This window comes from Amaranthus tricolor, chromosome 8 (assembly GCF_026212465.1).
Source record: "Amaranthus tricolor cultivar Red isolate AtriRed21 chromosome 8, ASM2621246v1, whole genome shotgun sequence".
Taxonomy (NCBI): Eukaryota; Viridiplantae; Streptophyta; class Magnoliopsida; order Caryophyllales; family Amaranthaceae; genus Amaranthus; species Amaranthus tricolor.
Window position 1 is genome coordinate 30,872,440 of NC_080054.1, and position 26,364 is coordinate 30,898,803.

A 26,364-nucleotide genomic window follows, 5' to 3' on the forward strand; every position below is an offset into this window, starting at 1 on the left:
AATTTTGGTATAATGTAGATGATAAAAAGGTTATCTCCTTTTTTTCTCATATAATATATTGATTCGCGCCGGATTTTTTTCGAAATAAATGGACCGGTTTTCTTTACAAGGGTGACGGGTCCTTATGGGCCTTCACGTATTATGCTTTGATGAAACTGTATTTAAATCTGTATATGCAGTAGAAATTCCCAATTTCTAAACTTTGACCTTATGAAGATGTTTGTAATGTGGTAATATATTTTGGCAGCACTTTTAAATGATCTTAGTTTGATTATTGTTAAGAGATTTAATAAATTAGAAAACTCAATGAATGCAACGACTATCATTCAAAACAAATAGAAACTGAATTCGACAGTTACGTCTAAATCTGGCAATTTACTCTTCATAATATTCTTTAAACTTTATTGAATAGAGGCCGCGCGAACGCAGGCCTCCTCTACCACAAATTATGACGTAGACTCTCCCACTCAGGGAGATCTTAAGAAGCTGCCCCTCCTTATAGTGCAATAGAAGTCAACTACCTAGGCCATGAGCCTTCGTGATCACTCATAGACCCCGTCCAGGTAAGTATGTTACTACGAACCCAGCCTCTCTTACTTATACTCTTGTTTGTAATGTGCCCTATATTATCTGCCGATGTGGGACATTTTGCGACCTGAAATAAAACCGACGCAACACTACTGTAAGTGAAAATCTGTGAGGTATCTGCCGAATTTGTATCAACCCTTCTGATTTACATCTCTATATTATGATAAGTGATTAAAGAATAAACATTTATTGATCTTTTAAATCAAAGGAATATTATGATTTAATTTGTCTGGTTAATAATGAGAGTTCTGAAGTCTAAACTCATCAAGTTTTGTTATTTACAAATTACACCCAAACCCACTCTTATTTGCAACTATCTCAGCAGAAGCTTTGTGTAATTATCATGTTTTATAGTGCACATGTATACTGTGTATTATGCAAGGAGGATATATGAGGATAACTATCTCCAATTGCAAATTTTTTCTATTGTGTTGTCCATCTTCATACTACAAGCACCGTGATTTTGAACTATATGTTTGGATTTTTTTTTTATTTACACCTATTTAATTGATTTTATTGATTACTGGAAATGTCTCGAAGATTTATAATTGAGCCCACATTTTTATTTTCTATTTAATTTGTATTAATTAGGCTATTTAGCCCATATATCTAATGCATTCTTAGGAGAGATCGTATCTCACAATAATTTATGCTGGAAAAAATAATCTTGAATGTAAAATGCATAAATACATGGAATGTTTTCTTATTCCAATGGCAAATAATTTATAATTCATTCGCATCGAATCATAATGAATTATATTAAGATGATATATACATCGGAATTCAGAAACAACTTTGTTTTCACTATAAAAAGGTTAAGGTTTCATATATTATACCCTTAAATCCCGCTTAGGTGGGAGTCATCGATGCTCTATCCAATGAGGTCAATTGCATATTTGCAACTGATGCTGGAAGCTAGTGCATTAAGACTATTATCTACCATTCTGAGAAGCGAAGACCTTCTTGTTTACTTTTCCTGGCTTCAATTTGAGTAAAATTCCCAGCATGGAAGAATTTGTGATCACATTTTTATGTACTCTAAGCATTAATGGACTCTGTTGGCTAATTCTGCAATTTTTTTTCCCTTTTCAAACTTCCTAACACTGAGAATTGTTAATGAGTACAAAAAATGTATATTCTGTACTACTTTATTGGAAAAACATAATAGTACTTCCAAATACTCTTATCCAGGTTATCTATTCAAAAATGGTCATTTTGAAAAACCGACTTAATCCATTAGTTAATTTTAAGGCGAACAAAACTGATTAACAACGAAATAGACTGATTAATCCCTTGATTCTACTATTTTTGTCTTGAACACATGGCTACTTGAAAAAAGACTAAATTTTTATATAAAATGTTATCAGTTCGTATTTGCTTGCTATGAATTTACTTGTTAAAACTTCTTATAAAAATCTACAATTATATTTAATCTGAGTCAAATATCCCAAAATCAAAATTCAACTTCATTTATGGGAGGTTTTTTGTTTAAAAACCTCCCTCCAAAAATAAACGTATGCCACTTAATGCAGCGAACACACGGTATTCTTTAGTAAAAGGCGAAAGAATAGTTCGCTATGTGCTCACTGCGTGGCTGCGTAAGTTTAACAAACAGCATTGCAGGTTTATTTAAACAATTTTTCTAACTTCAGCAGTTATATAGCCGATGTGGGATAGTACATCCTTTATTTTGCAGTATATATTGTTTTATTAGCATATACAAGTACATCAATCCACTGCTCCAAAAACCGCCACAGAAAGCAAGCATCCGGCCTTTTATGTTCTGTCAAACTCGGGTCTTTCTCTACTCAGAAGTCAGAATAATGGTACAATTACCCGACATGTATATCATTTCGACTAAATGTAATGAATTGATAAGTTTGAGGTCAGTATGAGTAACTTAACAGTAGTTTATACAAACTTACAATAGAAACACATGAGAAGACTCTTTGAAATCTAGGCTATTTTAAACAATAAAACTCATGTTTTAGACTAGACGAAAGGTAAAAGTATTGTATAATATTGTCTGATGTTGCGAGATCATAATTTAATTATTGAAAGAAATAAGGTTCATAAAACAGAAAAATCTCTAAAGTTTCATAAAAGTTGAACTCCTCTTTACATTATCCCGTTGTTATAAATAGTTGTGATTTGTAAATTAATACTAACAAATATCCTCCGACTCCGACCTTTAACAAAAAGGTATAACAGAAGAATACCCAAAACCCCCTTACGCCATGACAGCCATTGACCAGCAGTGTCCACCATTTCGAAACACAAATCAACCACTAAAGTCGACCATCACAAATTGTCCATCTCGATACGCATAAACACCACAACCCTGCCAACAAGCAATAGAACACCCCTTCATTCATCACCTTCACAACCTTTTGAGAGAGAAAGTTACCACTATAAATTTTGGCTTTTCAATGGTAAAATAAAGTCGACAATTTAACTATCACGGATCATTTGAAATCTGAATAAATGAATCTTTGGAAACTAATTTAGGAAATTTAACTTTTTCCCTAGAAGAAAAGTGTAATTTGGGCTTTAAAATTCATGCCCAGAAATTTGCATAATTGACAGTAATTTGGAAATTTAATTTATGCCCTGTAACCTGCAGGAGTAATTTACTTCGTACAGCTAATTTAGGATAGTTCTTTGCATAAATCATCATACACATAAAAAAGATGAGAGAAACAAAATTCATTCATAAAAGTTGATGTGGGATAGAAACTTTGATACGTAATATTGGACAGGGGCCGCGCGAACACAGGCCCCCTTAACCATAAATTATGACGTAGAATCTCCCAACAAGGGGAGATCTTAGGCTGCTGCACCTCCTTTACGTGCAATGGGGCCAGCAACCTAGGCCATGAGCCTTCTTGATCGCCCATTGACCCCGTCCAGGTATGTAAGGTTTATCGTAGACCATCCTCTCTATTTTATATTTCCCTTAGCTGTTCGCCCTTTCTTAATTATCCAATGTGGGATTATCAGTCACCTTTCAGCCTTGTGCTTGTAATCAGCTATTAATTCTTACAACTTACAAGTTACAAGTACACATACAACAATGGCTGGATTCCTTATCTATCAGATTGAATTATTGACCAAATAAAACACCATTATTTATTAAACCATAGAAATCTGTATTACTGTATATACTTCCTCAATATGATGATGTGATTAGTTAAAATATGGATTTTCGTAATGTGCCTATGTAGGTTAATTTATGGCTTCATGTAGTCAACAAATGCCTATATTGCCTTAATATTAGTTCATTCAGAACATTTATATGCCAATATTAACAGATTCAACAACCAGTATCACTAGGAATTTAGGATTTTCATGTAAAGAACTTTAATGTTTTTGCTTTCCTTTGGGATAGAAGACAGCATATAGAGAGGTGCATAACATGATAACAAAGAATATATACAACTAGTTGTTTCTTTGTAGTAGTGTATGATTCTTTTGTATTGGTGTTCATTCAAATTCTAAAATGATTTTATAATCTAACAAATATAACTATTCAAGTTTATTTTATAAGAATATTAAATTACATGTCTCATTAAAACCGCTATAATTAATAAAAAAGCTCTTACATACAAAGTTAATTATAGCAATTTCGATAAGAAATGAGAGTATACTCTGAAGACATCTTTCAATAACATACACTAATTTTGCATTAATAAAAGATGTTTAAAGTTGATATTAGTTCCTCAACAACAATAACAAAAAAGTGTTTCAAATCGGGTTTCATACTCAAAATTCAATCTTGTTGGTCTTGGGCTCCGGGGAATATATGCTCGGGTCTACTTATATCATAACCTGAGTTGTTTGATTTAAACCCTTAAACGGTGTTTGGTAAGTGGGAATAAGAATTTGAAAATAAAAAGATGTGATTGGGATTGAAAATTTATAGTTGGAATTGTTAAAACATAGTCCAATCTCTTGTTTGGTGTGTTAATGGGAATTATTTGAGAATTGTAATATCCTTTGTTTAGTATATGAGAATGGAAACGAGAATAAAATATAAAATTACCAATTTACCCTTTTTAAAAATAAATTGAGAATTATAATATCTAATATTTGGTTTGTAAAATTTACTAAGTACAACCCTCCCTTGGTAATAGATTGTTGGGAATTGACCAAAATTTAATCCCATTTCCAATCTCAAATTTGATCCCATTCCCATTAACCAAACATGGGATTCCCACCCTCAAATCCCTTATTCCAAACACATCCTCGTTAGCATTAAATTGTGTAAATCCACATTAAATAAAGAATAATAATCGAATTGGTTGAATACATTTTTTACATAGATGTTAGCCTCCACTAAGTGGTGTGTCAAACTACTATTTATGCATATCATCACTTAGCAATTGGTAACTTTGAAAAACATGCAAGGTGTATATCACAAAACATTGTTCAGTACTTTCTAGAAGATGAATTTCAGATTTTCGAGGAGTTTTTCAAACTAATTCAAAGGTGAAAGCATTTCAGCAACATCCAGCATAAACATGATTTGTTAAATAAAAATCAAAATTCAGAAAAATGTGTAAAAGGTACAGAGTTTACATGGAAATCATACAAACACATCTCTACTTTTCACAGATCTCAACCCTCAGCTATTGGAAATACACAAAACTTAAACTTACCCGGTCTGACCAAATTCTTCAAGATTGCTCACTTCGGTACTTTTAGTAATGTTGGTCACCGGAGCATCTTTTTGTTATGGTTGTAATATCATCCCAATTCCCAATATAAGCTCATTATTAACACCTTATTCTATACTTCTATGTATACAATCAATAATTATACACATACAACGACTAATTTTATGTATGACGCTTTTGTCTCATAACCAGGTTGCATTTTCCAATTGAAAGTGAGGCTTAGTTTTCAAAAAAATACTTATAAGATTCAAATCTACGCTATGTAACCATATTAAAATTAAACCTTGAAATAGGCAGAGGCCGCGCGAACGCAGGCCCCCTCTACCACAAATTATGACGTAGACTCTCCCACTTGGGGAGATCTTAGGTAGCTGCCCTTCCAAAGTGCAATGGAAGTCAACAACCTAGGCCATGAGCCTTAATGATCGCCCATAGACCCCGTCCAGGTAAGTATGTTGTAATGTAACCCACTTCTATTATTTATACTTCCATGTTTTTGTGACTTCTACTAATCTGTCGATGTGGGACTCAATCCAACTTCACAAAATTATTTCATTTTGAATATATAGTTGTCTGCCGGTGTTGACCTCCAGTATAAAAACACTATTTCACTTCTTAATAGCCTAATTTATGAATTATTATGCCATATTTTTTTCAGTTATATTCTTAATAAACATTTTTTTTTATTCAGTTGGGTTGAGATTTCACTATTGAAAAACATTTCTAAACAGTTTTTATTTTGCTCACGATAATTTGGATGGTTGATTCTTGATCATGAACCTGAGATTGGTTCCTTATTAATACAAATATGTTAGTTCTTCCTTTGTTGCTTTTCTACAGCAGAATTCTAGAACTTTCTGAGGGTTATTTTGATCTTCCATCGTGAATTTATGCCAGATTATTTGATTACTGTGACATTTTCAAGCCTAGTACTGAGGAGAAATTGTGGTTGAATTTTGAAACTTATTAGATAATGAAAAATGCAGTTTTAGTCGAGGGTGCGGTAACGGACGTGAAACGAAGTTCACGGCTGATATATAGAATTTTGCGGTAAATTCAGCTTGTATTTTAATCGTGGTAAACTCAAACACCTTTACAATACAGTTGCAATATGGCGATACGACCTTATTTTTACATGGCCAATATAGTTGGGTTGAATTCTCACATCTGATAATTGGTGAATCAACTTGATCCATTTTTTTGTGTTATATATAATTTGATAATCCCATACATGACTTAGGTTGTAGCTAACTAAATCATTCAACTGATTATGAATGTTAATGACCGGTGGATAAAAAGAATAGTTAATTTATTATCATATTTTTCATTTATCTACTGTGATTTGAGATGTTTCTTTTTGCTTAAAATAGTTTTTATAAGCATTTTATTTTCTAACAGTTCATAAAAAAACTTTCATTAGAATTTTTAATAAATAAACTGTCAGATACTTAGGATAATGAAAAAAAAAACAATTATTTTCTTTTGAATAATGAAATATTGCTTCAGGTTTGCTATGAAATATTGGCATGGCATCCAACACATAGTGATCTGTTCAGAACTTCAGAAAATGTTAAAAAAAATTTCAAACAAAGGTATAAAACGTGGACGGCAGGATTCGAACCTGCGCGGGCAAAGCCCACATGATTTCTAGTCATGCCCGATAACCACTCCGGCACGTCCACCTTCCTGCTTTTCAGTACAACGTTTTTTAAATTTAGATCAATGTTGGTTTAAAATACATCAAAAAATACTCCTCATTCTTTTGAGTTTTGACCCTTAGAAAATACATCAAATGTTTATTAAATTTTTTTATAAAGTAGGAGAATAAGATGAATAGATGAAAGAATTACATGGATGAAATGAAGAAAAAAAATAAAATCTGTAAATAAAATTAAAAGTGATAATACATGATATTTATCAAATTTTAAAGTGCAAAGTAATTGTAATATTTATAAATGGTTTTTTTACAAATCTATAGGGAGCGCAGGGGCAAGTTTGTAGTGATATGATAATTAAAGGAGTTTGGTTTAGAAAAAAATATATGCAGCATGCAATTTTCATTAAATTATTATTATTATTATTATTATTATTATTAAAAAAGTGCAAATTATAATTATTATTTTTTTGTTTGGTTTTTTGATAGAAAAACTATTAAGTTTGAAATAGATGACTACCAATTAATATTAAAACCAAAAAAACGGATGATTGTGTTAAAAGTTGGGGATAATATAAGTAGAAAAGTTTGATACCAGTTTGTTAAACTAGTATACTTAGTACGCCAATAGCCATAGCAATGCAAGCAAGCATACATATTTATAGTACAATATATACACTATTCCTATATTATTCAATCACTATTTACAACTAGTCCTAGAGATAATATTTCCTCTTTATAATGCATTTATCATTCCTAACTGATTCTTAATTTAATCTAGTTTTGAAGGAAAATGTACGTAAAAAGCTTGGAAAAACCTTTTTCATGTTAGTATAGTTCTAATTCGACTAAATGAACAATTGTAAATGAAAAAAAGTTCTATGAGATTAAGAACTAGTGTTTTGGGTTCAAAGCCTTAATTATAATTGGGCCTTACAACTTAGTAAAAGAAAGTTCATAACTTGGTCAAACCCAAGTCAAAGATAGTCAATGAAATATTCAAGCCTAATTTAGTATTACGCATAAATCCATTTCATCAATTGAGTTTGTAAAGTAGATTCAGTCAATTTAAATGTCAATTAGAACCAATAACTATAAATATAACCTCTGTTTGACTTATAAATATACACATCATAATGAAGTAAGTTTTCCCAAATTATTTCAAAGTAATTTTACTTTTATATTCACATTCAACCTCCGTTTAATTTAAGCATTAGAGAGGTTTTTTCGGGATCACTTCGGGTTAGTAACCTTTGTTTGTTTAGTAAGCTCATTCGAAGATCTTCAACCATTTTCAATCATCTTCAACCCCGAAGAATTGGCCAAGCTTTGAATTGGACAACTTTATACCTAGACACATTGACAATTATACTTAGACATGTAATAGACATTACTCTTTTTCCACGTAATACAAAATATAACTTAGTTTCACCTAATACAACTATTATTGCTATTTGTCATTTTAATTTTATTGCACTACATATAAAAGCTTTTGCTTAATGCAAGTTATGCAACAAGATTAAAGAGATAAAAAAATACATTATATTCTCAACATTCTTTTGTAAGTTATAGCCTATCACTAAGATTATTTTATTTCGAGTTGTCCCAAAAATGTCCTTTTCTCCATTTAAGATATTCCTAATACATAATTGGATTGAATTAGTGAATCAAAAGAAAGCAAATTGAGTTGAGTGTCCCACATTAGAAAAAAACTAAAGAGCAAAGTGAAGTTGATTAGTAATTTAGTACTACAGATATCACTATTCATAATTGATATTAGAGGCTCCTAACACCTAAGATATTCTATTCTTCCAAACTTATACTTCCACTTGGTATTCTTATTCTCCCAACATTCATTAACAACACAAGCAAGTGCATTCAAATATCACATTCGATCCTATAAAAAAAAAAAACTTAATACTTATATAATATATCCTATGCAACGGAGATATAATTGCATATCGTTTTAATCTAAATTCTCTACATGGTATCAAGAGCTTCGATCTTTTTTCATTCTACTCGTAATGGTCTAACACTCCCATCTTAACCATTTCCTCTCAAACAAAAACAAAAAAAGATTGTTCAAACCCTTATTTCACCCATCGGTGGTAGTTTAAATCTCACTTACAAACTAACCATTATTTTTTTTGGCTTCCGCTAAATTCCATGGCTACATCATCAAAACCGTTGTCAACATTGACAAATGATGGTGTCCGTACAATAATTTTTTCATTACCTAAATTGATAGTTCAATAATTCAATGTCCCTTTTTAATGGATGTCGTATAAATTATGATTCTAAACCAAGACTAAAACCAAATTTTATTTCATAAAACTCATATTTATCTCTCTTTTTCATTGGTTCAAAGTCTATTATACTCAAACCCTAAGTTTTTGAGTTGAGCGCGTGTAAAGAAACCAAATAATAAAAAAATCCCTTTACTTTCTTTAGTGATAAGAAATTCTAGTGATTTTAATACATCACTCCAATGACCTTTCTTCACAAATAACACGATATCAACCACATATTTCTCATTGTGAAACTTTTTTTTTTTTTTTTTTTTTTTTTTTTAATATCACCATCATCAAACCTTCCAAATCCAAGTGCTCTCCCACCAACAACCTCCATAAAACATGTCAGGATAAACTCTCTTCTCTAACTATGTTCGTGCTCATTATTGCTTATTCTTCAAGATTGTACTTTCCCTTTCGGACGTTCATTTTGAGGGGGAATAATAGAGATATAATTGCATATCATTTTAATCTCAACATATCAATCAAGATAACTCTATTGATATGATGATTATCTTGGGAATATAATTATTTTATCTAGTAATAATTTATAATATTACATGTAATCTTTATTTTAGTATTTATATTATTCTATGTAATATTTTAGATATTTGTTTTCTAGTATAAATACAATGTAATGTTATGATTAATATTAACCATCATTTTAAACACTTCCCTAAACTCTTATAAACTCTATACACTTTGCTCACCATTAATACTTTCATAATAAATATTTTTATTTAAGAAAAGGGAACTTCATACATAATTCAACGATATTTTATAGATTAAATATATTCATGTGAGATTTAATTGCTAGAATCGTCTCAACATATAAATTTTATTGTATATTATATATATTTAAAAAAAAAATACTTTAATAGATATGGAATCCGGAAAACATGATTTAAGATTGTGAAAAAAAAGATAAGAACATCAAATAATAACCGAGGAAGTATAACATAATGAAAAGATTGACAGTGGATAGCCGTCATCCATGTTATGGTAGAAGGTGAATTCCAAAGATAAATAAGTAAAAGAGGCACATGCATAAGATCTACAGGATCCCAAAGAAAACATAAACTAACAACAAAGCAAAGCATGCTCATGACATGCATCTACGGTGCAACGTGAAAGGAAGAATGTCTTTCTACAAAGTATGAATACCAATTTACTTAATTAAAATATTAGATATTATTTCAAATTGAGAATAAGTACGATTTTTTAAATATGAATTATAGATCAATTCTCACGTAATTCGCTCCGTCCCTCTGCACTATCCTATTATAAAAAAGTAATACTCCTAATAATGATTTGGTTTCTCCAAATCAAAAGCTCATCTTAGGACATAAATTACTTTCAAGTATAAAGTTTAAGGTTTAAATCTCATCTTGTAATCAATAATACGCATTGATTAATTTCTTTGGTATGACCATTGGTTAACTAGTATAGAAACCCGTGTAATGTATGATTTTTTTTAGCATCGACATACATAAACATATGATATTATATTCTCTAATTTACTCAATTTAACTATAAATAAATGTTAGTCAAAGATACTTTAATGATTAAAATATTGGTCAAGATCAAATGTTATGTCATTTTTCTTTGACTTATAATTTAACTCTCTAAGATTTTACTTACGTATAAAATATAGTTTTTTAAAACAATTAATCTCTTTAAGATTCTTATTTAGATATAAAGAATTAATGTAAAATTATATTTAAATACTTACCTAATTTAACTTTAAATTCATTTAGGAAAATAAATTGACATGCACATAATCATTTATAGTCCTATTAAATTAAGAAAATAAATTGTCATGTACACAATCAATTATAGTCCTATTAAATTAATACTTCTATATTTGGCAAAACTCTAAGTAATCGACATGTGTTATTTTCCAATTTTTTTTTATTAAATTGTGTTTAGTTAAAAACAAAAACATTAAGCATTTTTTTAAGTGATCGACTTAATATAAAATAAAATAAATTTAAATAATGTAAGATGGTCTAAATATGAATTTCGAATAATAAAAATTAAGTTAAAGGGGGTTGACCATTGCAATTGGTTAGGAAGTCAAAATGAAATCACTTTACCATGTACTTTTATATTGTATATTTTTAGTTGTTTGTTATTGAGAATTATGTGTGAATCTACATATGGAATTATTTCTCTATTTTTCTGACAATGTTTTATTTTAATCACATATATAAAAACAAAAAAAATTCACTGTTAGGAATTTTTTAGCTTAACCAAAAATTCACTGTTTTTCTATACTCTTGTTAGGAATTTTTCATGCCAAATTAGTGAATTTGAAAATGCAAACTCAAAAAATGTGACTTCTTAAATCTGGTCAAAATGCTCTTATTATTCCAGCATAGTAAACCCGAAGATATGAATTTTTTTAATTTGAAAATCAATTTTAGAATATATATGTTTTTTTTATTACTCGATATGTTGTGGGATTAGATCAGAGGATTAGATAAAAATCCAACTAAAAACATTTTCTAAAAAGTGATATTCGTTCTTTAATTGAGACAAAATTGAATTCTTAGCATTTATACATCTTTAATTTATTTACTCTTTAATCTTGAGAATTGTGTTTGTCTCAATTAGAGCAAATAGAGCTTTTTTTAGGTAAAATCACGAATGCAATTCTCACCTAATTTTCCTCTTTTCTCAACATATCCTATAATTAAAAAAAAAAAACTTTATAAACCAAAAAATATAATATATAATCTAATATATATAATAAAATGTTGTATACTTTTTACTTATTTGTAAAGGTAAAAAAGGGTTTTACCCTTTACTTTTTGATCTAAATCAAGTTGTTTTATGGGATCGACCACATAATTCTACTATGAACTTGACCACACTAAATTTGTATACTATACAATCAATGTTACTTTTACTATTGTTTTGGAACAAAATGAAAAAAACAACTAAGCACCAAAAGGAAGTAGTAGAGGACGGTGGAAATTGTAATTAGGCTTTTCTTTTACGTGATTGAAGGGAGAACAATAAGGAAAGAAACAGCGTTAAGAAAACAAAAGAAAAATATTAACGAATTCATTTGATTATTTATATTCAATGATAATAATAATAAATTTTAGTGTAATTTTTATAAAATATTTTATATCATTTTCGTGGTAGTGGAATTTTAATTGTAAAAAAGTTTTTTAATTTATAAATTTTTGCAATCACTTAATACTACATTACTAAATGATAATTCAATGGATATAATTTTTAAAAGAAAATAATTTATCTGTTATGTTAATTTTCTAATTAGGAGATTATGAAATGTGTGAAATGGGGAATTGTGGTGAGTTTACAAATTGTATAAATAGTTGGACTTTGCTGAGAGTTTATTTTCTAATTAGGTTAAGTGTTTAGATTATAATTAGTGTCAATTTTATCGAGGGTAAATATAAACTTGGCAGTGTATGTTTTTTCTCACTAATCAGCTTTTAGGTATGATTAAATTTTATCAAATACTATTAAAACACCAGCTTATATATTCAATAGGTTAAATCAATCCAGCTTACATATTCAATAGGTTAAATCAATTCATATATTCAATTAGTCAAATTAGCTTTCTATATAAGCTACCAGATATAAACTATCAGATATTGGCAAACACCCGTATCGAATAGTCTTTTAAAGGAAAATACAACAAAATAATTACACAAAAAATTTTACAATTAATTTAACTCCCTATTTTTTTTGTTTAAATTAGAAAATCGAATATTATCTTAACTAAAAAGCAAATAAAGTTAAAAATTCAATTTTTGCTTAATTTCTTCCATTTTCTCTGCCGGTCGAATAATTAAAAAAACCATAAACCATAATTTTTCAAGAGACCAAAAGGGCATTTTGTTAAACAAGAGGAATATTTGTATGTCCATAAAGGAAGCAGGAGTAAGAGTATTGAGTACTCCTCTCTACTCTGAGCAGCGTACTGATTTATACAAAAAATTGCAGTGTAAATGAACCAACATTATTTGTAGCCAATTATAGGCATTAAATTCATGCAACAAAGACCACTAAAATGAAGTACAACTCTCTTCCTAACAAATTTTCACATTTTTTTATTAGTCTTTTTGTTGTTGTATTTGTATAATTTCTCATCATGATAATGTCTCTATTATTTTCTTTCATTTCATATAAATTATTTTAACTAAACGAAAAATTATTAAAATTACGTACTTCTTAAAAAAATTAAGTTTTAAGAAAAATAAAATAAGATTACATATAACCATATTATATCTTATATTGCACTAAATCAACTTTTTCACTATTCATTATTTATGATAATTTATATATTTCGACTATTATACGAAAAAAAAAATATAATCATGTGGGATCTTGTGTTTTATTCGTCTCGTCGCATATTTTTATACTATTAATTTTTTATAATTTTTAGTTATTTATAACTTCAGATATAAATGATCCGACAAACGTATTGGATTGCATAAAAATATATTTGGTGCAAATATTTGGAAATAAAAGAAATATGAATACAAATTATTAAAACAAAAATAAAAATAAATAATATCACTATTAATATGTCGACTATTATGAAAGAAAGGAAATAATTGGATGACAATAAAGTACAGATTCCTTGATCTCTTTCATTTCACAGAGATGTATTCCTTCTTTTTCTTTTCAATCTTAGCTTACTTTTTTTTTTTATCCTGCCTTCCTACCATTCTCTCTCTACTCCCTTAATTCATTTTAATTTCTCACCTTTTCTTTTTTTTTTTTTACATATAAATGAATATCTAATGTAATAAACTCAATTGTCTTATTTATATAAATAGATATTTCATCAAATATTATGAAATATGTCTCAGTAAATTGGAAACTAAATTTCCCTATTTCGTATTTTTCAGGGGTCTTTAATAAATGACTCATAATTAATTAAAGTGACTGTTTATTTAGTTGGTATTAAACATGATGGAAGAAATAATTTGTGTACATTAGCTAATTCATAACAATAAATAATTTTAACCACAAACATTACGTTTAAAAAATTTATTCACTCTAATCAAATAAACTAAAATTATCCAATATACTATAATATAACTTTAATATACTATAACTTTATTCTTTTATTTTCTTTTGGCAATGGTTATGTTTTGCCTCACAACAAAAAATTATTTAAACAAACTTATGTGGGTCCACTCAATATTTTCCTTAGTTTCAAAATTGTAGTACTAAAGTTTGCTTAAAACACACACCCATTTTACCACCTTCCTTTACAAAGTTCTTGTCTGTCTTCTTTGATCCTTTTTCCTCTTTTCTAGACTTTATTACAAAGAAACTTCCTGTGATACTAATACCATTTTAGCTACTTTGCTAATTGAAAAACAGTAAGATACTTTTATATTCTCATTCTAAGCTACATTACATATTTAAATTTTTTCTAGGTATTTTTAAGATTGAATTTCAGGGAATTTAACATCTGGGTTTTGTTCAATTTCGATTTTGATTACTGGGTTTTCTTTTTTTTGGCTGATAAAAAATTATTTGTATTTTTTAATGTTTGTAATTTTTCTAGAGAGAGAAGTTGAAAAAAATGGCAGGAGGTGGCGGAGGAGCTGGCCCACAACCAAAACAGGATGAATTACAACCTCATCCAGTGAAAGATCAACTTCCTGGAGTTTCTTACTGTATTACTAGTCCACCTCCATGGCGTTAGTATTTTTATTTTCTATTTTATTCTGAATATATATTGGTTTTTATGTCAATCTATGAAGATCCATTGTTTTTTGATTATGGAATGTTTTGTGGGGTTTATATTTTTATTTGATTGTGACAGTAATCATATACTTCTATACTTTTATTTTTAGTGGGTTTGTGTATTTTTAGTTTGTGGTCCTAGATGTAAAATTCACATGATTTCTGTCAATGATCATTTTATGTACATTTTATTTTTACTGGATTTGATTCTGAATTTTGTTTCTGAATATAACTGTAAATTAAATTTAAAGTGTTTTTGGGTTGATTCTGAAAATTTGTGTTGATATGATCTGGAGCTGTCATTTACTCCCCATGTCTCTTTCAGTTTGATACACTTGTGAACTTCTCTGGTTAATTTCTCAAAGGGAACAAGGGCAGGGGCGAATCCAAAATTCTAGTATGGCTTGGGCCCGTGGGGCGACAACTTGTCCATGTGCGTGCGTATCGAATCAACTCCGCTGTCATTCTTGTGTGTTAATATGTTACACGATTCAATTTTAATGAGTTTTTTGATTAAAAAACTTGGGCTAGGCTGGCCTGGACCTAGATTCCCCGGACCGAGGGAGTATTAATCTTGATTTTAAGGTATAAGTGAATGAATATTGCTGAAAAACCCTATTAATATTGAATTGTATTGTTGTGTATAATAATAATGTATAATATAGAACAATGAAAACCAACTCAGTTAAGCACACGTGCAAAATTAAGTGTTCAGCACACCCTATACTAGTGTTTTGAATACGCTCCAGAGTGCCATATAAGGATATTCATTTCTCTATAGTGATAGAATATGATATTGACACATTTTCATATATGATTGCTAAATAAATTAATGGGTGGCATTTAATGCTGATTAAAATACGTCTATTTTTGCAGCTGAGGCTATTTTACTTGGATTTCAACATTACTTGGTTATGTTAGGGACAACAGTGCTAATTCCAACTTACTTGGTTCCCCAAATGGGAGGAGGACATGTACTTATTTAATTCTTTATTAAGCTTATCTGCAGTTAAATAATGAATTAAAACTGATTTATAGTATGGCTGATTTTATATGGTTGTTTTGTATAGGAGGAGAAAGCTAAGATGATTCAAACCTTGCTATTTGTTGCTGGTTTGAACACATTGTTTCAGTCGATGTTCGGTACACGTTTGCCAGCAGTTATTGGGGGTTCTTATACATATGTTCCCACCACAATTTCTATTGTTTTGGCGGGTCGTTATAGCGGCATTGTGGATCCTCAGGAGGTAACTAAAATCATAAGTTGTGTTTCATTTTCCTTATCGATTGAGAGGGGATTAACTTGGATAACTGGACCATTTTACAGAAATTTAATAGGATCATTCGAGGAATTCAAGGATCCCTTATTGTTGCTTCGACTTTACAAATTGTTCTTGGATTTAGTGGCTTGTGGCGGAATGTAGTAAGGTAAACTAGAATTCCTCTTTCACAAGTTTCCTTTTAAATTTCAATGTGCTTTATTACTTGTAAAGATTGTATAGATGGTGCTACTTTTACTGGTCCATTTCTAGATGTTAAACCTGTGAATGTTTTGTATTTGCTAGGTTCTTAAGTCCACTGTCTGCTGTTCCTTTGGTAGCCCTTACGGGATTTGGCTTGTATGAATTGGGTTTTCCTGGGGTAAGTTTTCATATTTGAAATTTTTAGATACACGCTTTTTAGACAAAACGAAGAGACCTTTGTTAGAGTATATAACATATCCTGGGGCCTTAACCATCAGCTTAACTTTTTGGTTGAGTTGGTTCCTTGATATGGTATCAGAAGGCAACGTGAGAGGTCACGGGTTCGAATCTCAACCAGCCCTCATTTAAAGTGGAATATTCAGCGCCTATGCGCATCTACACTTCTAGCCCAATGGGGTCTCGTGTGAGGGGGCGTGTTAGAGTATATAACATATTCTGGGGCCTCAACCATCAGCTTAAGCTTTTGGTTGAGTTGGTTCCACAACAACCTCAGTACGACATTTGTGATGGTTCATTGGTTGCTAAAAAACGAGATCAGAACGGTGAATGTGGTTAACTATATGTTGATTGATGGACAGGTTGCAAAATGTGTCGAGATAGGGCTGCCACACATTGTCGTTATACTTATCTTTTCACAGGTACCTTCCTAGGATTGCGAGTTTTTTGACAGTGTAGTTAACGGAAGGAATAATATTGAGTTTGTGGTTGCCTTTTGCAGTACTTACCTAGTCTCATGCATGGAGAAAGACATGTCTTTGACCGCTTTGCCGTTCTGTTTTCGGTTGCCATTGTGTGGATTTATGCTGAACTACTTACTGTTGGAGGTGCTTACAAGCATAGGTCCCTGACAACTCAAATGAGTTGCAGAACCGATCGTGCTGGGATTATAGGTGGTGCTTCTTGGTACGGTTTCCTCTGTTAATCTCTACACTCTTGTTTGTCGATGGAGCTGAAACTTCCTTCTCATTCGAGGCTAAATAATCATAAAAATTTTGTGTAATTTGCAAGTAGTGATTTGTGGGTGTTAGATCAATGGGTCTTTTTGAATTCCGATACTAAGTTGATAGATTTTGCAAGATTCTCAATATATCCCACTAATCCTAATTTCTCATTTCGTCAAAGGAAAACTTCGGTGAATGAAAATTGCAGTAATTGGATTAAATACGTGAATAATCTATTGATGGTAGATTAAGTTGAATTGTGCAATTTATTTTTGTATGCAGGATAAGTATTCCTTATCCATTTCAATGGGGAGCTCCAACTTTTGATGCTGGAGAGGCATTTGCAATGATGATGGCTTCATTTGTCGCCCTTGTGGAGGTTTGTACGCTTTTCATTTAAGTGTAGAAGTAAATTATTCATAGATCATTGTCACAAACCACGATCGTTCTCTACTCGCTTTGATTTCAATTTCTCACTATTTAGTTCACTCTGGCTGAAAGGTCTCACCTTTTACTTTTATTTTTCGGACAGTCTACTGGCTCTTTCATTGCGGTATCAAGATATGCAAGTGCAACTCCGGTTCCGCCTTCTGTTCTTAGCCGAGGAATTGGTTGGCAGGTAATTAATTGTTGCACCCTGAGTATAGATGGAAACCGTTGTTTACAGTCATCATTATGAAGTTTTTTTTCCATGTAGAGTAGTACATTAAAGTTCCGGGCCCCAGTGTAACATGATTCGCTAATCTCCTCCTGAATCGCGAATCGAAAAACGCAAATTATGGTCAATTTTGGGCTATTCTTGGGCAAATTTAAATGAATTGCGAAAGCGAATTATGTTACACCGGTTCCGGCTATTGATCTTTTTTGTTACTGATTCTTTTTCCTTCGTGTGGGCCTCTTGTTTTTTCCTCTCTACTATCTCATCATGGCTATAGGGAGTGGGAATTCTTTTGTCGGGAGTATTTGGAACCGGCAATGGTTCATCGGTATCAGTGTAAGGCTTTTAAAGCGTCCTTTTATAAACTGTTGTTCTTTTCTGCTTTTATTAATTTTCGAATGCACTAGAAGTTCGTTAATGAGCCTTAATCATACGCACAGGGAGAATGCTGGTTTGTTAGCGCTGACGCGTGTTGGCAGCCGAAGGGTGGTACAGATTGCAGCCGGATTCATGATCTTCTTTTCTATACTTGGTAAGTTCTTATCTTAGGATTCACATGTTTTCCCCCTTATACGTAACGATTTTCTGAACTTGATTTTAATGTCATATATAGGTAAATTTGGGGCTGTATTTGCTTCAATTCCACCTCCAATGGTGGCTGCATTGTATTGCTTGTTCTTTGCATATGTCGGTAAGCTTTTCGCCCAAAGAAACGGTTTCCTTCATCATCGTTTAAACTTGAATCCTTCTGATTTTTCTTGTTGATTAATCAATCTGAGCAGGGTCAGCTGGTCTTGGTTTCCTTCAATTTTGCAATTTGAATAGCTTCAGAACAAAATTCATTCTCGGTTTCTCGGTTTTCATGGGCTTGTCGATACCGCAATACTTCAATGAGTACACGGTGGTAAAAGGATACGGTCCAGTCCACACACATGCAAGATGGGTGAGTACTACAAACTACTTTCTTCTCCTACTGCTAATTAACAATGAGATCACCAAATTCAGTTTTGATTGAACCAAATCTATTCAACCCGAAAAGTAGCCCAACTAGTTGTCAGTCTGCTTTTGTCTTTCACCCTGGGCAATTTCTGCTGTTTTACGCTTTTCGCCCAGACTTTGTTGCCTGTCACTCATTTGATCCCCTTTTTACTATGCTATTTGGTAACACAATTTCTTAGATGGGACGTACGCGCCTCATACTTGGGTTTAATAGCCCAATAATAAAAATTGTTTTGAGGTCGTCTTACCGAGAGACGGTCTCTCACAAGAATAGCACATTTGGTAATGGTTACTCGTGTCGGACTCGGGTATATGTCCAAGTGTTTCATTGGTCTATTTTGTGAAAACTTCCCATGATTTCGGACTAAAATGTCTCATTACAAGTACCAGATGGACACGATACTCAAGATGAAATGAAGAGTTCAAATGACATAGGCTCTACTTTTATCTTCTTTTTAAAGCTTTGATATGAAAAAGTCGAATTTTTTTATCAAGTTATGAAGTGTGGCCAATTTGGTTTGTTAATACTTTGATGGAATGATACAGTTCAATGACATGATAAACGTTCCATTCTCCTCGGAGCCTTTTGTTGCCGGACTTTTAGCATACTTCTTGGATGTTACACTGCGGAAGAAAGACAGCGCATCCAGGAAAGACCGAGGCGTGATTTGGTGGGACCGGTTCCGATCATTCAAGTCGGACACAAGAAGTGAAGAATTCTACTCCTTGCCCTTTAACCTTAACAAGTTCTTTCCATCTGTGTGATGTTTCCGAGTGACAGTAGGAAAAGGCAAAATGTCAATGTCTAAACTATTTCCCCCTCGTGTTTATAACTTAAATGGTGCAAACCTATAGCCTTAGTTATGTAGATGAAAAATCCGAAAACAAAAAATCGAGTATTTTTTTTTACATATATATAGTTTTTGGCCTAAATACTGTCGATCATTGTTTCATGGTAATCAAATTAATTCCATATACTTATAAGTTAAGCTTACAATTGAGGCTTTTGGGTTAAGTTGGTTGTTTGACTGTAGTTTGATCTTTATTTCCCGCTCTTTATATAGGAGTAGTTTTTAAGAAATTAATGCCATTGTTTTAGTGAATTTGTTATTAATGTCAACTTTTTTCTTTGTAATGGTTGGTAGCAAATTCAAAAAAATGAAGAAAGTATGGAAATTATGAACACTTGATTCATGGTTAAAATAGTCTTGTGGGATGAATGAGTGATTCTAAACATAAATGTAATTGAGGCTAAAGTTATTATGGTCTTTGTCAAACTCATTTTATTAATTTTATCTATAAAATTAATTAACTACTTCACAAGTATATTATATATATATATATATATATATATATATATATATATATATATATATATATATATATATATATATATATATATATATATATATATATATATAATAAATGTGAAATGTAACAAAATTAGGATTCTTTGTAAATTTATTGAGAGACGAGGTTTAACTAAGATTTCTTTGCTGCAAAGAACATAATATACCATTTTCACCACAAAACCAAAATGCATTAGATAATTCTAAGTATAAATATTAATGAATTCCTTTAAGATGGATAAAGTTTATACTTAGAATTCAATCAATTAAATTTAATGAATATTTCCAATGTTTTTAAATTATTGTGTTTCGAGTTGAAATAGTTAGTAATGAGAATACAAAATTAATATTACACCTAAATTCTGTACTCAAAAGAAAAGGTAATAGCGTAATTTGGATTTCGTGGCCTTAACTTAACTCTCGACTTTCAGACCGTATATTCTGAGACGATCCGACATTTATCCTTATAATTCAACTCGACTTGATCCGATTTTAAAATAAATTTTAGAATTTGTAAAAATCAATGTGGACATAAGACTCGATTTTGATCCAATCCGAAATCGACCTGATGACTCGAATGAACACCTTAATTTATTTATTGAAAGAAAAATAATAAATCATTTCTTCTCTGTAAACACTTACGTAAATTCCCTTATTAATTTTTAATTTCTACTATGTGAAAAATGCCAAACTAATGTAGAATAAGCATTACTCCATTACTGCAATTTTTGAGAAATTTTGCTCCACAAAATTTACCCTCTTACTTAGTTGTCTGATTCTAGGCGGACCTTAGTAGTGATTTTCACTATCCTAAAAATCCAATGTGGAAGGAATAAGACTAAAATGGGGAAGAAGAAGATAGGGTTGGGCAATTGCTCATATGAACAATGTTTATCGTGAAATTGCTGTCCTTAATAGCGACTTTCCATAACGCTTAGTTAGGAAATATAAATATTTTTTTCAGAGTTTAATATTTTTATTTTTAATTTAAAAAAAGTTATTTATTTCAATAATTTAAAACATGAACCTCTCTCAAATTGGGCTGCATCTAAGCAATTATCTTATTATTCCAACAATTAAACAATATTTAAATATTTATTCCGATCTCCTAAACAGTAAACTTAAGGGAAGAGAGTTAAGAAGAATAAACATGTTTGCCCAAAACAAGACCATCCAATATCATTAAAAATAAAAAATGAGCATAAAATCCAATTTGATTAGGGATACATCATGGCTCATAGTCATACCTGAATCCTGAAAATGACATCCCTGACTTATCCTTAAAAGAGTATGGTGTAATAAATATCATACTAACTGAATCCACAAGTCTTGCTTTCATACTATCAATCCCTTATCGTTCCTGTCAAAACAATAAAGATCCCGATTCTTATTTGTCGCCACCCTTTTCATTTTATCGCCACCCCCTCTCCTAATGAAATTACGAATTTGCCCATAATCTTTAAAAATTTACAAATTTGCCATTGAGTTAATAACTTTTCATTTTTCTTTTTTTTTTTTAATTTTTTTTAATTATTTTTATTTATATTATTATTGTTATTATTATTATCATAGTTCTTATTATTATTATTATTATTATTATTATTATCATCATTATTATTATTATTATTACGGTTATTATTATTATTATAACGGTTATTATTATTACGGTTATTAATAATAATAATAATAATAATAATAATAATAATAATAAAATTAATAATAAAAATAATAATAAAAAAAAATTTAAAAAAAAATACCAGTCGCACAAAGCAGTCGCACAACGTGCGACTGGTATTTTTTTTTATTTTTTATTATTATTAATTTTATTATTATTATTATTATTACGGTTATTATTATTACGGTTATTATTATTATTATAACGGTTATTATTATTACGGTTATTATTATTATTATAACGGTTATTATTATTACGGTTAATAATAATAATAATAATAATAATAATAATAATAATAATTAAAAAAAAATTAAAAAAAAATACCAGTCGCACAACAACTTGTATTTTTTTTTTAATTTTTTTTTTATTATTATTAATTTTATTATTATTATTATTATTAATATTGTGGTTGTTATTATTATTATTATTAAATTATTATTTTTGTTTTAATTATTATTATTATAACTGATGTAAAAAAGAAAGAGTAAAATTTTATTATTAGAGGAAACCCAAAATACAAATATTAGTTAGATTATAGAAATTAAGAGTTTATAAATTACTCCAATACAGAAAATCTTAGCCAAAACAAATTTTTTTGGGATGATGCAAAACTAATGCCCAAGACTCCTTTTATAAGGAGAAGAATAACAAGCCTTTGTTATTCTTCCGATGTGGGATAATGATAAACATTAATCTTCCAATGTGGGATAATGAAAAACATTAATCTTTCAATGTGGGATAATGACAAACATCAATCTTCCAATGTGGGATTCAAGACATAACCTTACATTGGAAGATTGATGTTTGTCATTATCCCACATTGGAAGATTAATGTTTTTCATTATCCCACATTGGAAGATTAATGTTTATCATTATCCCACATCGGAAGAATAACAAAGGCTTGTTATTCTTCTCCTTATAAAAGGAGTCTTGGGCATTAGTTTTGCATCATTCCAAAAAAATCTGTTTTGGCTAAGGTTTTATGCATTGGAGTAATTTATAAACTTTTATTTTCTATAATCTAGTCAACACATTGTTGGTGAACCACGTAAATTTTGTGTGTTTTGTGTTTGTCAATTTTTACGCTTTCTTTCGTACATCAGTTATAACAATAATAATTAAAATAAAAATAATAATAATAACAACAACAATATTAATAATAATAATAATATTAAAATTAATAATAATAACCGTAATAATAATAATAATAATAATAATAAAATTAATAATAATAAAAAAAAAAAAAAAAAAAAAAATACCAGTCGCATAAAACGTGCGACTGCTTTGTGCGACTGGTATTTTTTTTTTTTAATTTTTTTTATTATTATTATTTTTATTATTAATTTTATTATTATTATTATTATTATTATTATTAGTATTATTATTATTGTTATTATTATTATTAATAACCGTAATAATAATAACCGTTATAATAATAATAATAACCGTAATAATAATAATAATAATAATAATAATAATAATAATAATAATAATAATAATAATAATAATAACAATAGTAATATAAATAAAAATAATTAAAAAAAATTAAAAAAAATGAAAATGAAAAGTTATTAACTCAATGGCAAATTTGTAAATTTTTAAAAATCAGGGGCAAATTCGTAATTTCATTAGGAGGGGGGTGGCGATAAAATGAAAAGGGTGGCGACAAATAATAATGCCCCATTTAATTTTATCTACATTTATCAAAATAATAAATCGGCTTATTTTTTAATTAGATTAACTTTGAGTTGGTTTGATTTCGGATTTATTCGATCTAATAGCAATAATCATCTGATTATATTTTCTATCAAAAGAAATCGTTTATCCTATTGATTATATTTTTTTAAAGTGCTATTAATTAATTTAACTAAAAGATGTAAGAAATTTAAAAATTACTTTATTTGTACCACATAAATAATACATTACAAATCAAATTAATTTCTAAAATAGTTTAGTTTTATGATTTCAAATAGTAAATTAGATTAATGAAGTATGTAGTTTGCACTAAATTTTTTTTACATATACCTTTATGAAAAAAAACCTTAGTTTATATTAAATGTAAAAATGGCCCCATCAAGTTTAGGTACATGGCATAGGCACTAAACGACTACTACAAGTAATTAATAAATAAAAATTATAAGCAATGTTTGACCATCTTAATAATTGTCACAAACTTTGAATTAGACACTCACATGGAGATCTTTACTCCTTTTTCTCCTATTTAATTTATTTAATTTTCTTGAGCTGATCACCCTTAATTTTGACAATATCACCAATTCATGATAGCTTTGAAAGTGCCTAGCTAGGTATATTACAAAAAATTTAATTATTGAAATTTTTATAATCATTATGTATCATTTTTTAGGTTTGAGTTTAATTCATACTGTTTTTTTATTTATTTATTTATTTATTTTTACCATGTTTATGAAAAAACAATAAACATTAACTTCTATATCTTAATCTTTCGGTATTAAGTAGGGCGTGTTATATATTAAACAGTGAGAGCCAAAAAAAGTCTATATTTTCATATTCTATATCCAAATAAAGCATGTTGTAAACCGTGATATAATTTACGAGAAGCTTATTTTGTACAAACAAATGATTATACGTTGTTTGTACGAGCAACTATTATTTGCAATTTCAATGGTTAAAATCTTGAATACAAGATATCTTAATATTTAATAATTTAAAGTATTGAATTTTGAATCAGAAGAATAAGGTGATATATATTATAAAATATATTGCTTTTATCTCAAAATCTAAAAATCATTTTTAATATTTCAAACAACTTACATAACTTTGGATTACGAAGATAAGGAGACAAAATATAATATACATTACTTTAATCCAAATACTAATGATTATGCAACTTTGATGAACATCATAAACCAATGGTGAGAATCAAAAAATATAAATGTACTATATAATCCTATTTCCTGTTTCTTTATCAAAGTTGGCTTGGTCCATCTAATTTTAACAATTATTTTGTGTTTCTTTTGGGCCGAAATGCTATAAAATTTGTTTGGATATGAAAGTCTTTGTCATCATTTTGGAGATAAATCAAATTTCTTTGCTTTGGCTTATCATAGTTTTTTATTTTTATTTTTATTTTTTTAAGAATAGACTGAAAAATCCCTATGGAGAAGAGAAAATTAAATAAATTTATCATATATATATTACGAGAATAAAAGGAAAAACCTACAACATATGAGGCTAAGCCATGATTCTCAATTATTATATTATCATATTGCCACTACCTTGTGCATAGAAGTATATACGTCTGATAGTGTCGAATATTGAATTTTAGTAACTGGTGAAAATAACTACCAAGTAGTTATTGCATTAAATTGAATCTTTTTAAGTGTTAGGTTAGACAAATTTCATAATCTCAATCTAATTCAAAAATGTATGTAAGTGATGAATTTCATTCATATTCATAGTCTATTAAAATTCTAGACCAAATATATTATATATATACACAACAACAATAACAATATTTCTTTATCCCAATGTCATTAAGTGACTCACATCTAAGATATGATTTACGAGGTCGGATATATACTAACAACCCTTATGAGTGATAAGACTACTAACAAAGAAATTATTTCCAATTGACTCTTGATAGCAAGCGTCATGGAAAAACTTGCAAGGCATCATACTATCATAAATTAGCTAAGGTCCTTAGTTGTTTTTCGGGGATTATATGTATGTTGAGGGAAGGGAAGAGTTCGGTAAAATTCTATTTCAAAACTTATTGTATTTACTCTAACTAAAATAAAATTCGATCCTCGCTAATGTAATTAGTTTTAGAATTTTACATGTTGAATAGTATTGATGACAATGAAACGACTAAAAGAGCTTATCTAAAAACTATGCTATTTAAAAACTCGGAGTCAAAAACTGAAAAATTTTTGTTAAAAAATAAAATGTCACCAACTAACTTCCATAATAATAATGTGTTGAGCTTTGATGACATAATATTCATTGTCTACAAGAGGGTTGGGGACCGATTTGATATTAAAATGACAAGAAGGAAATGGCCAAGTTAACTTGTAGAGCTCTACAATGGGGGCAAGACCATATGAAGAGCCCGTGATCCAGTTGGTTTGATAGATTAATCCTATTAATTAATTTTCTATAAAGGTCGAGCTACTATTAAATCTGTTAGATGAGGCCTCAACCATTAATTTACATTTTTAGTTAAATTACTTATTTGAGATAATCAACCAATTACAAAAATTATCGATTAAGGGTAGGCTTTTAACAGATCAATTGATTTAGCAATAGATGTGATGTTGAGCCAATTA

The 26,364-nt window shown here is 29.5% G+C and overlaps 2 protein-coding genes and 5 non-coding genes across 9 annotated transcripts in view; 1 reads left to right on the forward strand and 6 right to left on the reverse strand.

Moving 5' to 3' along the window:
- Positions 1 to 409: 409 nt before the first annotated feature.
- LOC130822968 (U1 spliceosomal RNA) lies at positions 410 to 571 on the reverse strand. The gene has a single exon (XR_009046462.1). It is a non-coding gene; the product is annotated as a U1 spliceosomal RNA (small nuclear RNA).
- A 1,495-nt stretch (positions 572 to 2,066) lies between these two features.
- On the reverse strand, positions 2,067 to 2,184 carry LOC130822970 (U5 spliceosomal RNA). The gene has a single exon (XR_009046464.1). It is a non-coding gene; the product is annotated as a U5 spliceosomal RNA (small nuclear RNA).
- A 1,160-nt stretch (positions 2,185 to 3,344) lies between these two features.
- LOC130822969 (U1 spliceosomal RNA) lies at positions 3,345 to 3,506 on the reverse strand. The gene has a single exon (XR_009046463.1). It is a non-coding gene; the product is annotated as a U1 spliceosomal RNA (small nuclear RNA).
- Positions 3,507 to 5,558: 2,052 nt separating this feature from the next.
- LOC130822967 (U1 spliceosomal RNA) lies at positions 5,559 to 5,718 on the reverse strand. Its single transcript, XR_009046461.1, has one exon. It is a non-coding gene; the product is annotated as a U1 spliceosomal RNA (small nuclear RNA).
- Positions 5,719 to 6,864: 1,146 nt separating this feature from the next.
- Positions 6,865 to 6,946, reverse strand: TRNAS-AGA (transfer RNA serine (anticodon AGA)). The gene has a single exon. It is a non-coding gene; the product is annotated as a tRNA-Ser (tRNA).
- A 1,303-nt stretch (positions 6,947 to 8,249) lies between these two features.
- The window catches only part of LOC130820713 (protein PLASTID REDOX INSENSITIVE 2, chloroplastic-like), a 33,706-nt gene continuing 15,591 nt past the window's right edge, over positions 8,250 to 26,364 (reverse strand). The window contains exon 4 of one of the 2 annotated variants that reach the window (XM_057686195.1): positions 8,250 to 8,268. The gene's annotated coding sequence lies outside the window, so the exon portion shown is untranslated. Of the gene's footprint in view, positions 8,269 to 21,092; positions 21,743 to 26,364 lie in introns of those variants that run through there. The other variant, XM_057686193.1, reaches the window with a different exon arrangement.
- LOC130820711 (nucleobase-ascorbate transporter 7-like) lies at positions 14,445 to 20,048 on the forward strand. 2 transcript variants are annotated; one of them, XM_057686190.1, is made up of 15 exons: positions 14,445 to 14,638; positions 14,770 to 14,905; positions 15,828 to 15,925; positions 16,022 to 16,198; positions 16,279 to 16,379; positions 16,517 to 16,592; positions 17,014 to 17,073; positions 17,154 to 17,338; positions 17,659 to 17,755; positions 17,909 to 17,995; positions 18,312 to 18,370; positions 18,475 to 18,566; positions 18,648 to 18,725; positions 18,817 to 18,977; positions 19,580 to 20,048. In XM_057686190.1, the coding sequence occupies exons 2-15, from the start codon at positions 14,788 to 14,790 to the stop codon at positions 19,796 to 19,798; spliced, it is 1,608 nt and encodes a 535-aa protein (XP_057542173.1). In that variant the 5' UTR covers positions 14,445 to 14,638; positions 14,770 to 14,787; the 3' UTR covers positions 19,799 to 20,048. The 2 variants fall into 2 exon arrangements, with proteins under 2 accessions (XP_057542173.1, XP_057542172.1); XM_057686189.1 differs by having other exon boundaries at positions 14,445 to 14,581.